This window comes from Oncorhynchus gorbuscha, linkage group LG23, assembly GCF_021184085.1.
Source record: "Oncorhynchus gorbuscha isolate QuinsamMale2020 ecotype Even-year linkage group LG23, OgorEven_v1.0, whole genome shotgun sequence".
Taxonomy (NCBI): Eukaryota; Metazoa; Chordata; class Actinopteri; order Salmoniformes; family Salmonidae; genus Oncorhynchus; species Oncorhynchus gorbuscha.
Genome location: NC_060195.1, coordinates 43106859 through 43122411, shown reverse-complemented (window position 1 = coordinate 43122411; position 15553 = coordinate 43106859). Strand labels below are relative to the sequence as shown.

The following is a 15553-nucleotide window of genomic DNA, read 5'->3' as shown; positions in this document are numbered from 1 at the left end:
GCAGTGGACTGATGCTTTACTATGCCGAATGGCAAACTGGAACAATTATTTTGGCCTACTCAAATACAGTATGAAGGCCCCAATCATAAGTGTCCCTGCTTCAGTGTTTGCCCCTCTGACCATTCAATGTTTTAACAGTTTTTTTTTCTTCCTTCGATTAACAAAAGTAGATTATTTGTCAGACAGAGACTATAGTGAGAATGACATTGCAAGCAGACCTCACATGTTTCATACTTGCATTCTTACCAGCAGAAACCAACTTCTTGTGAGTAAAAACTTAGTGTGTGGTGATTTGAGGATTATTGCATTGATCCACATCAACTCTCTGAAACTGTGCTGCGTTGGCAGAACATAAAACTGTGTCCACATTTCAACACAGAGGTCTCATAACCATTTATTAAGTTATACTTTTATTACTCCACTGTATTACTTTTCAAATATTATCAGAGGCTCTGATTATCAATATTTAATGAAGATGCAATTTAGCTGGTAACTCATAGCCTCTGTCGAATAAATTGTTCTTTATCAGTTCGGTATCCGGATATTTAGCCTGGCAGAACAGTCTGCGCATTCTTCCTCTTTTCTCAGAGATATTTTTACTTACTTCTGTATCGTCATGACTTTGTTCTGTGTTTACATTTTATTATATTGGAGGTTGTGAGGCTTCCACCCCATTTGCATTTCCCAAAAATGGATATAAGGTTTATTGTTATAAGTATGGCATTTCATTATTCCAATACATTGCCATCCAAAAAGTTTTTTTTTCTTAGCCTTGTGCATCAGTAGGTTTCTACCATGTCCTGAAATGGCCAACATCTTTAATAAACCACCATTACAATGCCAGCAGGGATGAAGTTGACCATTCCTATTCATCTTTACACAATCTTTCATCTTATCTCAAACATCTCTTCTACCAATGTAAATATAATATAAAAGTAACATTTCCCAAATATTTTTCCAAGGAGTTCAAGATTCCCAGCATGAGAAGATAATCCCCGTCACAGGAGAGGGAGTGATCCATAGTCCGGACTTCCCACTCACCTACCCCAGGAGTACCGTGTTGGTCTGGAGACTAGTGGCCTCCAATGACAATATGAGAATCCAGTTATCCTTCGACGAGAGGTTTGGCCTGGAAGACCCAGAGGATGGAATATGCAAGTAAGATCATAAGCAAAAACACATATGAAATGTGCATATAACATATTGTGAGTACAACTAAGATTTATATTACAAATGCAACATATAGACAACATAGCTACACTATACATAGAAAAGGATGTGGACACCCCTTCAAATGAGTGGTTTTGGCTATTTCAGCCACACCCGTTGCTGACAAGTGTATAAAATAGAGCACACAGCCATGTAATCTCCATAGACAAACATTGACTGTAGAATGGCCTTACTGAAGAGCTCATTGACTTTCACCACCTTTCCAGCAAGTCAGTTCGTCAAATCTCTGCCCTGCTTGAGCTGCCTCGGTCAAATGTAAGTGCTGTTATTGTGAAGTAGAAACGATTGTTCTGCCCTCACAATATGTGTAAGTATAAAGCTTGGCAGACAGCTTATAACTCCCAATAAAGACCCCGGAGGCAGGAGCACCATTTTTTTATGTTTAGTGAGATGATTTTTGCAAAACTGTAAAGTACAGAATAAAGAAAATTTTATTAGAAAATGATTTGTACACATTCATACATAAATGCGTACACAAAGAATAGACTCCTGCATGAACCATCACGAGCTAACAATACAATAGGTCTAGATAGTCAACATGACATTGCAGAAAGGATGACAATTTACCTGACTGGAAAAGTGCCACAAAATCACTAAAACAGCAATACACATATTAAAAAATAATTACAACTGTAGCATCTTGTAACATAGAGATACCTAGGCACTCACATTATTAGCCAGATACACAACAATATAAAGTAAAGGAAGCTAAGTTGCATGTCAAAAAGATAGCTAACATATTATGCTAACACCTAATGTATTCTCCTATGGTGATTAGTTAGCACACATTAGCTTAGCATCATTGCATCCCTAAAGCCTAGAATAAACTTTTGAAAATGTTAATCTTCTAGAAAGCACAGCTTGAATGAACAAAAGCATGTACTAATGACTCAAAAACCAAAGGTGCCTACTTAAAAATGTATCTTTATCAAAGGCCTAGTAGGTAAGGAAGATGAAGCTTATCTGTATGTTTCTGTTGGAATGAGCTCTGAACACGAAGTTGGTTGATTTAAAGCTACGGCACCCACGTTTGCCACTAGATGACAGAGTAGTGCAATAGAGCTTTATAATACTATGTATAGATAACTATATGTCTATCAGAACAGTTCTCACTTAGTTTAAATACACTGTAAAGTCCATGGAGAATAAGAACACCTCCTCCCAGTTGCACACTGCATTGAGGATATGAAACTCTGTCACCACCGATAAGTCCACTGTAATTGAGAATTTCAATAAGCATTTTTCTACGGCTGGTCATGCTTTCCACCTGGCTACCCCTACCCCGGTCAACTGCACTGTACCCCCCCCACAGCAACTCGCCCAAGCATTCCGCATTTCTCATTCTCCCAAATCCAGTCAGCTGATCTTCTGAAAGTGCTGCAATATCTGGACCCCTACATATCAGCCGGGCAAGACAATCTGGACCCTTTCTGTCTAAAGTTATCTGCCAAAATTATTGCAACCCCTATTAATAGCCTGTTCAACCTCTCTTTCATGTCGCCTGTGATTCCCAAAGATTGGAAAGCAGCTGCGGTCATCCCCCTCTTCAAAGGGGGGAAAATCTTGACCCAAACTTCTACAGACCTATATATATCCTACCCTGCTTTTCTAAGGTCTTCGAAAGCCAAGTCAACAAACAGATTACCGACCATTTCGAATCCCATGCACCTTCTCCGCTATGCAATCTGGTTTCAGAGTTGGTCATGGGTGCACCTCAGCCACGATCAATGTCCTAAACGATATCTTAATCGCCATTGATGATAAAACAATACTGTGCAGCTGTATTCATTGACCTGGCCAAGGCATTTGACTCTGTCAATCACCACATCCTCATCAGCAGACTCAATAGCCTTGTTTTCTCAAATGATTGCCTTGTCTGGTTCAACAACTACTTCTCTGATAGAGTTCAGTGTGTCAAATCGGAGGGCCTGTTGTCCGGGCCTCTGGCAGTCTCTATGGAGGTGCCGCAGGGTTAAATTCTCGGGCCGACTCTCATCTCTGTATACATCAATGATGTCGCTCTTGCTGCTGGTGATTCTTTGATCCACCTCTACGCAGACGACACCATTCTGTATACATCTGGCCCTTCTTTGGACACTGTATTAACTAACCTCCAGATGAGCTTCAATGCCATACAACTCTTCAACTGCTCTTAAACTGCTCTTAAATGCAAGTAAAACTAAATGCATGCTCTTCAACCGATCGCTGCCAGCATCTGGATGGTTCAGACTTAGAATATGTGGAAAACTTCAAATACATAGGTGTCAGGTTAGACTGTGAACTCTCCTTCCAGACTCGCATTAAACATCTCCAATCCAAAATTAAATCTAGAATCGGCATCCTATTTCACAACAAAGCATCCTTCACTTGTGCTGCCAAACATTCCCTTGTAAAACTGACCATCCTACCGATTCTCGACTTCGGCGATGTTATTTACAAAATAGCCTCAAACTCTAATCAACAAATTGAATGCAGTATATCACAGTGCCATCCGTTTTGTCACCAAAGCCCTATATACTACCCACCACTGCGACCTGTACGCTCTCGTTGGCTGGCCCTCGCTTCATACTCGTCGCCACTGGCTCCATTTCATCTACAAGTCTCTGCTAGGTAAAGCTCCGCCTTATCTCAGCTCATTGGTCACCATAGCAGCACCCACCCGTAACATGCGCTCCAGCTGGTATATCTCACTGGTCATCCCCAAAGCCAATTCCTCCTTTGGTCATCTTTCCTTCCAGTTCTCTGCTGCCAATGACTGGAACGAACTGCAAAAATCTCTGAAGCTGGAGACTCATATCTCCCTCATTAGCTTTAAGCACCAGCTGTCAGAGCAGCTCAGAGATCACTGCACATGTTGTAACGGTTTTGACTTGAGGTTATTATTTATAGGGGTGCCAGGTAGGTTGTGCCTACCAGAGAAAACATTAGTTTCTCCTTTTAGTTTGGGTGGGAATGAGTCCCATCTGGTCCGTCAAGTCTACACCAATACAAAGGACGTATGTAAAAGTCAGGATGGAAATAAACTTTTCATAAACCCTTAAAACATTTGAAAAGAACTTCAAAAACAATTATATTCTGTTGCGTGGGTTGTATTAGCAACAACAATGATTACACACATATATAATAATATCACAATGAGTTCTGGTTCCTCCAGAAATGTCCTGTACCTCGGGCCTAAAAAGAGTCCTGCCCGGTAGAGTTCAGGGAACTCAAGTGACTTTTGTCACGCGATGTTTGTCCGTTCGTTCCGTGTAGCGTAAACCCAGTATTAAACATACAATCAATATAACAATTACTTTACCACAGAACCTTAAAGCGGATCAACTCTTAATTAAGTCCTCAACTACCACTAACTACACAAATCACAGTATACATCACATCCAAACAAATGAAATACCGTATACAAAAAGGTGGTAGTCAGTCGGTCAGTCAGACAATCCAATCCGCCAATAGATCTCCCGCGGAGAAAGGCCACGAAGAACGGAGAGGTGTAGTCCAGGGACGCAAAGAGTGGATCCGATCCTGGGTAAACTCTATTAGGCAACAAAACACACGTTTAACGGCAACAAAACAACGGAATAGAGAAGCTTCGGGAACTGAGGGTTGAACACATCCTCATGCACGTCTCCATCACAACCCCACTTTTGCGCAGCTGATACTGGCTATTTAATTGGGAATTAAAGGGAAAGCGCCCTATTGGAAGGAGCTGCACTGAGACGGTTCAGAAAAATTCAGGGCCGTCACAATGTACATAGCCCATCTGTACATAGCCCATCGAAATACCTCATCCCCATACTGTATATTATTTATTTATCTTGCTCCTTTGCACCCCAGTATCTCTACTTGCACATTCATCTTCTGCACGTTCTACCATTCCAGTGTTTAATTGCTATATTGTAATTACTTACTGGCCTATTTATTGCCTTACCTCCCTTATCCTATCTCATTTGCACATGTTGTATATAGACTTTTTCTATTGTATAATTGATTGTATGCTTGTTTATTCCACGTGTAACTCTGCGTTGTTGTATGTGTCGAACTGCTTGCTTTTTCTAGGCCAGGTCGCAGTTGCAAATGAGAACTTGTTCTCAACTAAACCTACCTGGTTAAATAAAGGTGAAATAAAATAACTTTTATATCACTTTTTTGATGATTAGGATGACTTCGGAGACATGTCTGAAGTACACCTGTTTCATGGCTTTGACTTCAACCTTTCGAACTTTTGTCACTGCTGGGTACAGTTTTGACGATGAGTCCAACAGGCCATTCGTTTCTGTGGTCCCTTGGCACAGTGTAGTGTTAACCAGTCTCGCCTTGATCTGGATCCTGTTAGAGCAAGGGCTAAGGAATGTTGTGCGTCCATTGTGTAGCACTTTTGTTTTGTGAAGGCTCACTTTCGCTAGCTTGTGAGCTCCGTCCAGACATGCGTAACTCCCCGATGATGACCCAGCCTCGGTCTAGACATTGCGCGTAGTGTGCATTGTGCGGCCCATTGTACTCATCTCTGATTTGTGCATTCTCAGTAGATCTCTTACAGCAATCCTCCTCCTGCTTGGGTCTGGGAAGAGTACTGGAATCTTGTCTGTGACTGGCTTCAGATGAGGGTGATGACGTGCAAATTCAGGTGAGGGGGTTCTCTGATCTGTCATCTGGCATCATGTCCAATTCTATGTGAGTGGTGAGAGTGAGCTGTGCCTTGCCCTACATTGACTCAATGATGTAGTTGCTTCCGCTCCTCCCAGATGTCTCTACAACTGCTGAACATGTCTTCAGAGTGTATGGAGCGGAATCGCCTCGGACAGCAAAGAGGTCGAAGAACTTGGTTCTTGCTAAAGACTTATTACTTTGTTTGTCTCAGACAGCGTACGTTCTGAACGCCTTTCTCTGCGGCCTGCGGGTTACACTTTGACTTAGCATATCTTAAAGCATGACCTGAATGCATCTCCACAGATCTCAGTGCACTTTGAGGTTACTGCAAGTGTTGCACTCTCCTCTTGCTTTCCGTCATGATTTTCCTTGGTAGCGGAGTTCTGTTTTCCATGAGGCTGACCCCGGATGCAGCGTGGATGGATGTCTATCACTGTCACATTCTTTGCACAGCACCCCTTTCCCACCATCTTTTGCGAGATGACTGGTTGAAGCACAGCATCTGTAACATGTGGTTGTCCTTGAGACTAGACTTAAGCTTTATCTAGTATCTTGCTCCTGAAACTGCAATATTTTCTCATCGGATGATGATTGTTGTGGAACAACACTGCCTGGGTCCTCAACTTTCTGAGAGAGTCTGGTTGGCTTCAGACTCAGATGAGACTTCCGTCTTCCTTATGGATACTGGTGTTCTGTGTTTTGTTGTGCTTCGTAGGTGGTTTCTCAGTCTTTGAAGAGCTATAGCCTCGTGTTCAAGAAGGCAAAGCTTGGAACATTGTGTGGCTTTGCTTGGGTTAGGATGAACTTGGCAAAGAAGGAAAAAGGTGGGAATGCAACCCTACTTATCTTCCTTGTATTTTGACGCGTTAGGAAGCTTCTCTGTGATAGGATTGACTCCAGCTCTAGAAGCAGGTCCCCAAGCTCTCATCCTCTGGTTGTCTTTGTTTGTTATCCTCGGAAATATTCCATTTTCTTCAGAAGTGCGTCTTCAATTTCTTCAGGTGAACCATAGCAGTCTTCAATTCTCTGCCATACAAGTGTGTGCCCTGCTGTTGCGTTGTGTGCACGCACCTATTTTATTCTCTTGGCCTGCTCAGATGACTCAGCCATTTGGAGAGTAGGTCCAGCTCTTCTCTGGTTGTCAGATTTAAGTCCTGGGTGCTGCTAAGGAAGGATGGTTTCCAGGCCCAATAGTTTTCTGGATGGTCGTCAAACTTCAGAAGGCCAGAACTCACCATTTTCACAACGTATCAGGTACTTGGTTACATTTTTAGCTCCTGAAGTATTGGCTGAGTACTGTCTGGGTGAATCCTCTCCGGAGGCAGCCGACTGTGGCTGGCGAGACGGCAGGTGGGCTTGGTTGGACCCTCTTTTGTTATGTGGTTGTTCTCCTACATTGATAATCTCTCCTGTATAGTGTGTAATCGTGTTCTGAAGTGGAAAGATTGTGTCGGTGTTATGCTGGTTTCCTGTAGGACTGACAGGTCCCGGCTTGACTTTTCACATCGGAGGTCTGTTTCTGTATTGTAGCATCTGACTGTATCAATGTTGACCACTGCTAACTTGACCTGCGATGGTCTCAATGGCTTTGGGTCACGAGGCCGTTGAGCAGTGTCAACACAATCTCACACTCAATTCGTACAAAAAGTATTTCAGCAGATTTCGTGTGTCTAGTGAACAATGGATACGCAACAATGGGGTAACGTATAGAATTAGTCTCTACAGGTGTGATCAAGTGTCACGCCTTGGTCATTGTATTTTGTGTTTTAGTTATATGCTTGGGTAGGCCAGGATGTGACATGGGTTTATATGTTGTGTTTCGTATTGGGGTTTGTATTATTTGGGATCGCGGCTGATTAGGGGTGTGGTATAGGCTTGGCTGCCTGAGGCGATTCTCAATTAGAGTCAGGTGCTTATCGTTGTCTCTGATTGGGAATCGTATTTAGGCAGCCTGGCTTCGCTTTGTATTTCGTAGGTGTTTGTTCCTGTCTTTGTGTAGTAGTCACCAGATAGGCTGTAATAAGTCTCACGTTCCGTTCTGTTTTTGTATTTAGTATTTCAGTTATTTCATGTACCGCGATTCAGTTCATTAAAGTCATGAGTAACCAACACGCTGCATTTCGGTCCGACTCTCTTTCTTCAACAGACGAACGCCATTACATCAAGTCTTACATCAACATTTCCTGAAGCTGAATGGAAAGTGCTATTCCCTGACCATTCAGAAGAAAACCCTCTATAATTTGACCCAAAACAAACACATTTTACACATTTTCAAACGACCTGTTTGTTATATCAAATACCCTGACAATGATTCACATCATATGGGTAGACAAATATCACACTATCCTTTTTTGTAGGATGTTAATACGTAACATGAATTACTATTGATCCGTTCTGATCTAATGAGATGTAGGATTTTCTACAGCCTAGAATCAAGGATTTTCCCAGTCATGAAGGACAAAGCTAGGCCCCTGTTTGTTCTCATTGGCAAAGACTGAACTCAAGTATGTCAGACTCTCCTATACCACTTTACCCAACATGTTATATTCCAGAGGTTGTAAATATACCCTTTTAAGGTGGTATGACTTGTATCATTATTATAGGGCTGTGAACTCCATAGCCGAATGGCTTCAGACTAAACATTTCTCACTGGAAATTGCTGCTGACATTGAACATAGCTTAGGGTATTTAATTATTTCCAGCCTCTTCTATAACACCATTCTTAACATCTTATAACCCATAGGTTGTAAATACACCCTTTTTTAAGCTGATATAATTTGTATCCTTATAGGGCTGTGAAACCCATAGCCGAATTGCTTCAGACTGAGCATTTCTCATCAATTACACTACCTTTCCAAAGTTTGGGGTCACTTAGAAATGTCCTTGTTTTCCATGAAAACACACATGAAATTTGTTTCAAAATGAATAGGAATATAGTCAAGATGTTGACTACGTTATAAATAATGATTTTTAATTGAAAAAATGATTGTGTTCTTCAAACTTTTGCTTTTTGTCAAAGAATCCTACATTTGCAGCAATTACAGCATTGCAGACCTTTGGCATTCAAGTTGTCAATTTGTTGAGGTAATCTGAAGACTACGGTTTGCACATCGGGACAAACATCGTACTTTTTGGAGAAATGTTCTCTGGTCTGATGAAACAAAAATGGAACTGTTTGACCATCGTTATGTTTCGAGGAAAAGGGTGAGGCTTGCAAGCTGAAGAACACCTTCCCAACTGTGAAGCATGGGGGTGGCAGCATCATGTTGTGGGGGTGCTTTGCTGCAGGTGGGACTAGTGCACTTCACAAAAATAGATGGCATCATGAGGATGGAAAATTATGTTGTTATATTGAAGCAATATCTCAAGACATCAGTCAGGAAGTTAAAGTGTTGCCTCAAATGGGTCTTCCAAATGGACAATGACCTCAAGTCACTTCCAAACTTGTGGCAAATTGGCTTAATTAAAGACAACAAAGTCAAGGTATTGGAGTGGCCATCACAAAGCCCTGACCTCAATCCTATGGAACATTTGTGGGCAGAACTGAAAAAGCATGTGTGAGCATGGAGGCCTACAAACCTGACTCAGTTACATCAGCTCTGTCAGGAGGAATGTTTAAAATTCACCCAACTTATTGTGGGAAGCTTGTGGAAGGCTAACCGAACTGCTTAACCCAAGTTAAACAATTTAAATGCAATGCTACCAAATATGAATTGAGTGTATGTAAACTTCTGACCCACTGGGAATGGTGAAAGAAATGGAAGCTGAAATAAATCATTCTCTCTACTATTTTTCTGACATTTCACATTAAAATAAAGTGGTGATCCTGTCTGACCTAAGACAGCTCATTTTTTACTAGGATTACATGTCAGGAATTGTGAAACTGAGCTTAAATGTATTTGGCTAAGGTGTAAATAAACTTCCGACTTCAACTGTATATTAAATAATTAAATGTGGGACAAAAAAAATATTATTCCGAAGATTGACCCCCCCCCACCTATAAATTACCTATAAATTAAGTTGCATCAAAATGTGTCTTTTCACACAAATTAAACCACACAAAATCGCAAGAAATCTACAGAAATACTTTTGCACATATTTGCACTAATTGTGAGGCAGTGTACATACTCACGGGTGCATTGAGTTGCGCTGAGAGGTGCCATCTGGGTTTCTAGCAGATGTCATGGCTCTCTGTTTTCATCATCGGCAGGTACTTAGAGAACCTGGGCTTCAGCTATGGCTGCTATTGCAGCTTTCTCCACTTGAGAATGTAAGTGTGCCTTTACCTCTGCTTTTCTTTCCAAACTCACTAATGCTCTTGTGGGTGAATGCTGCGGGGACTTGCTTCTAATGTTCCAACATCTAGTGTAAAAGCCTTCACAGAAGAGTGGAGGCTGTTATAGCAGCAAAGGGTGGACCAACTCTATATTAATGCCCATGATTTTGGAATGAGATGTCCAACAAGCAGGTGTCCACATACTTTTGGTCATGTAGTATATGTCTGCATGATTTGTTTCGCCTTAGGGTATACCTGATGGATGTCATTTAATCACTCATTTAAATACAGGATGTACAATGACAATGATGTAGAAAACCCTTCTGAAAAAACCTACACTCGATCCCTCCGATGTCAACAACTACAGACCAGTATCCCTTCTTTCTTTTCTCTCCAAAACTCTTGAACGTGCCGTCCTTGGTCAGCTCTCCCGCTATCTCTCTCAGAATGACCTTCTTGATCCAAATCAGTCAGGTTTCAAGACTAGTCATTCAACTGAGACTGCTCTTCTCTGTATCACGGAGGCGCTCCGCACCGCTAAAGCTAACTCTCTCTCCTCTGCTCTCATCCTTCTAGACCTATCGGCTGCCTTCGATACTGTGAACCATCAGATCCTCCTCTCCACCCTCTCCGAGTTGGGCATCTCCGGCGCGGCCCACGCTTGGATTGCGTCCTACCTGACAGGTCGCTCCTACCAGGTGGCGTGGCGAGAATCTGTCTCCCCACCACGCGCTCTCACCACTGGTGTCCCCCAGGGCTCTGTTCTAGGCCCTCTCCTATTCTCGCTATACACCAAGTCACTTGGCTCTGTCATAACCTCACATGGTCTCTCCTATCATTGCTATGCAGACGACACACAATTAATCTTCTCCTTTCCCCCTTCTGATGACCAGGTGGCGAATCGCATCTCTGCATGTCTGGCAGACATATTAGTGTGGATGACGGATCACCACCTCAAGCTGAACTTCGGCAAGACGGAGCTGCTCTTCCTCCCGGGGAAGGACTGCCCGTTCCATGATCTCGCCATCACGGTTGACAACTCCATTGTGTCCTCCTCCCAGAGCGCTAAGAACCTTGGCGTGATCCTGGACAACAAACTGTCGTTCTCAACTAACATCAAGGCGGTGGCCCGTTCCTGTAGGTTCATGCTCTACAACATCCGCAGAGTACGACCCTGCCTCACACAGGAAGCGGCGCAGGTCCTAATCCAGGCACTTGTCATCTCCCGTCTGGATTACTGCAACTCGCTGTTGGCTGGGCTCCCTGCCTGTGCCATTAAACCCCTACAACTCATCCAGAACGCCGCAGCCCGTCTAGTGTTCAACCTTCCCAAGTTCTCTCACGTCACCCCGCTCCTCCGCTCTCTCCACTGGCTTCCAGTTGAAGCTCGCATCCGCTACAAGACCATGGTGCTTGCCTACGGAGCTGTGAGGGGAACGGCACCTCAGTACCTCCAGGCTCTGATCAGGCCCTACACCCAAATAAGGGCACTGCGTTCATCCACCTCTGGCCTGCTCGCCTCCCTACCACTGAGGAAGTACAGTTCCCGCTCAGCTCAGTCAAAACTGTTCGCTGCTCTGGCTCCCCAATGGTGGAACAAACTCCCTCACGACGCCAGGACAGCGTAGTCAATCACCACCTTCCGGAGACACCTGAAACCCCACCTCTTTAAGGAATACCTAGGATAGGATAAAGTAATCCTTCTCTCCCCCCTTAAAATATTTAGATGCACTATTGTAAAGTGGTTGTTCCACTGGATGTCATAAGGTGAATGCACCAATTTGTAAGTCGCTCTGGATAAGAGCGTCTGCTAAATGACTTAAATGTAAATGTAAATGTAGTATACTGCAACTATACAGAATGTAGGCCCATACTTTAACTCTATTTACAGTGGTAGTAGTTTACCTCGTCTTTCTCTATGCTTTAGCCAGCTTGGACACTCCCCAGGTCAGTTAGCATGACATGTTGCTGTGTTGTGGGCCGTTTTTAAAGATTTAAAGATTTATAGTCAAACCGGGCCCATTTGTGAAATTGCCTTTTTCCCCATGTGGCTGCTGATGAATATCGAAAAGCACAGCGACTGAGTGATTTTGTTTTGCCAAGGCTGCCGCAGCCATACGCCATGGGCACATATTTTGTCAGCGGCGAGTTCCCTGCGGAACGGGCCGCGTGATTGTACAAAATGATTGGGAGGTCTTAGACCCCCCCCCCAGAGAGTGGCTGGCTATTGTTGGAGAGTCCCCTGATTGCAGCTAAGACGTATGACATGACAACGCCACAGCCAGCCAGATCCCCAGAGATGTGTTGTCATCATACTCAGGCTGATCCTAGATCATCTCCCCCTGCCACAGCCCTTAATCTCATCTACGATATGATGACATAAAAGGTCAAGCTTATTCTGCCGTCAGAAGAACCATCCGGAGGTTTCAGTCCGGGTAATTTGACCCCACGTTCAGCCATCTTGGGTGGGTGGATGTATTTTGATGAGTGGGGTCACTGTGGTGTCTGATGCCCAAGAGGAGGAGTCCCACATTGGGGAAGAGTGAGGATTTGCATCCTTTGTTCTGGCCCTACTTCCATACAAGACTGCACTAGTTTCCCGAGGAGGGGAGCAGACAATAACATCCTCATGCAGGGTCATGCAAGTCATTGCCACGTCTACCTCTCTCTACTTCCCGCATTTTTCATTTTCAAGCAGGGGCAGAGAACATGTTTAATCTGATCAGGTTGGCAGGGATGGCAAACAAATGACTTCATGCACACACAAGCAGAAGCAGACAGATCTCCACAAGTGTCTCTCACACACATGCTATCTCTCCCAATCACTGTCACTGTCGGTCTCCTCCTCTCCTCTCTGCTTCTCTCTCTCCCTCTCTTACAAACACCCGCACACACCCTCTTGTTAGCTCTACCCCCTTCCAACTCATCGGTAACATCCACGGTCTCTCTCCTAGTCTGTTGAAAAAATGAATCCAGTGCACCCCCGTAGGAATCCATTTCAAGCTACGTTATGTCGCTAAGGTTCTCTACCCTACGCCTCACATCACAATAACCAGTAAATGAATAAGAGAATGCAAAATCCTCAAATCCTTGGTACTCTAATCAGCAGCAGTAGCCGGGAATAAAACAAATAAAAGGGTGGAGGGGGGAAAAAGCGCTAGAAAGGGTGTGAGAGCACCTCCAGCGAGCGGTCATCCTCAAGATGAGTAAGATCTTCACTTGTTCAGATGCTCAAAACATGCTGCCCAAATCCACCAAAGAGCGCAGTCATATTTGAGTGTTTTTCGCCTCTTGCAACGTGTCGTTTGGCACAGCAGCACAGACACTTGAGTCACTTGGCTACAGTGCTATTTAACCATTCTCGAGAACTGTTACTGTATTTCTTTAAACAATGTGTGCAAGTGAGGCATGTACGTCGGATTTGCAAATCCAAAACGGGATGTTGAACATGTAGCATCGGAAAATGTGAAACTATGTAATAAGCAGGTTGCACTGCATTATAGATGAACCATCTGCCACCGTGGGGCTGTAAGCGTTTTGATCCGAGAGTGCACCGCCCTGCTTCAGTCATCTAAACTGTGTCAGGAAAGGCTGAATATTGACTGCTAATCAGTGCCGATAATTTTTTCTAATGAGTTTGGCCTTATTTCCATGGCAGCATATTTGATGAGTCATTCATTTTCCATTCACCTAGCTCAATGTAACATCGATAGGTTTAGACTAGTACATGATAGTCAAATTTTTCCTACACCCATGAGTTTACTGCAGCCTAGCCTATGAATGAAAGTTTAAAACGTAGGTGCACTTGTTGAGAAATTTTTGTAATCAAGGTGACAGACGGTGAAACATTTCAATATTGCCTTGCACACGCTTGCCTGCATATTTTATTATTTTAAATATTTTATTTACCCTTTAATTAGGCAAGTCCGTTAAGAATAAATCCTTATTTACAATGACTGCTTACCCCTGCCAAACCTGGACGAAGCTGTGCCAATTGTGCGCCGCCCTATTGGATTCCCAATCACGGCCGGATGTGATACAGCCTGAATTCGAATCAGGGATTGTACTGGCGCCTCAAGCACTGAGTTGCAGTGGCTTAGACTGATGCACCACTCGGGAGCCCATCTAGCTGATCTAGAGTGTAATCATTAGTCCACCAGTTGCAAATGAGAGTTTCTATTGGACAAATGCAGGTATGTTTATCCCCATTTTAATTCTGTTTTCTTCCGTTTAAGAAAATAATTTAAGCAGAATCGGCGGAATTAATACACCTCTGATCAAACACAGTTCACTTAAAAACAGCATGATCAATTTGCTCATTATATAATTTATTCTCGCAACCATCTACACTCTCCTCCTTTCACCTTTTCCCTTCCTCCTTTCACCTTTTCCCTTCGCTTGTGGATGACAGTGTCTGTTACCAGGCAAAAAAACAGCACGATCATTACACAGGTGCACCTTGTGCTGGGTAAAATAAAGGCTATTCTAAAATGTCCAGTTTTGTGTCACGACACAATGCCACAGATGTCACAAGTTGAGGGAGGGTGCAATTGGCATGCTGACTGCAGGAATGTCCACCAGAGCTGTTGCCAGAGAATGTAATGATAATTTACATTTACATTACATTTACATTTAAGTCATTAGCAGACGCTCTTATCCAGAGCGACTTACAAATTGGTGCATTCACCTTATGACATCCAGTGGAACAGCCACTTTACAATAGTGCATCTAAATATTTTAAGGGGGGTGAGAAGGATTACTTTATCCTATCCTAGGTATTCCTTAAAGAGGTGGGGTTTCAGGTGTCTCCGGAAGGTGGTGATTGACTCCGCTGTCCTGGCGTCGTGAGGGAGTTTGTTCCACCATTGGGGAGCCAGAGCAGCGAACAGTTTTGACTGGGCTGAGCGGGAACTGTACTTCCTCAGTGGTAGGGAAGCGAGCAGGCCAGAGGTGGATGAACGCAGTGCCCTTATTTGGGTGTAGGGCCTGATCAGAGCCTGGAGGTACTGAGGTGCCGTTCCCCTCACAGCTCCGTAGGCAAGCACCATGGTCTTGTAGCGGATGCGAGCTTCAACTGGAAGCCAGTGGAGAGAGCGGAGGAGCGGGGTGACGTGAGAGAACTTGGGAAGGTTGAACACTAGACGGGCTGCGGCGTTCTGGATGAGTTGTAGGGGTTTAATGGCACAGGCAGGGAGCCCAGCCAACAGCGAGTTGCAGTAATCCAGACGGGAGATGACAAGTGCCTGGATTAGGACCTGCGCCACTTCCTGTGTGAGGCAGAGTCGTACTCTGCGGATGTTGTAGAGCATGAACCTACAGGAACGGGCCACCGCCTTGATGTTAGTTGAGAACGACAGGGTGTTGTCCAGGATCACGCCAAGGTTCTTAGCGCTCTGGGAG

General features: G+C 43.8%; 1 protein-coding gene across 1 annotated transcript in view; it reads left to right on the top strand.

Moving 5' to 3' along the window:
* LOC124011420 (platelet-derived growth factor C-like) overlaps positions 1-15553 on the top strand; it is a 91168-nt gene that overhangs the window by 39708 nt on the left and 35907 nt on the right. Inside the window, exon 2 of the mRNA XM_046324782.1 lies at positions 963-1158. Within this exon, the coding sequence (XP_046180738.1) occupies positions 963-1158 (196 nt within the window). The remainder of the gene's footprint in view (positions 1-962; positions 1159-15553) is intronic.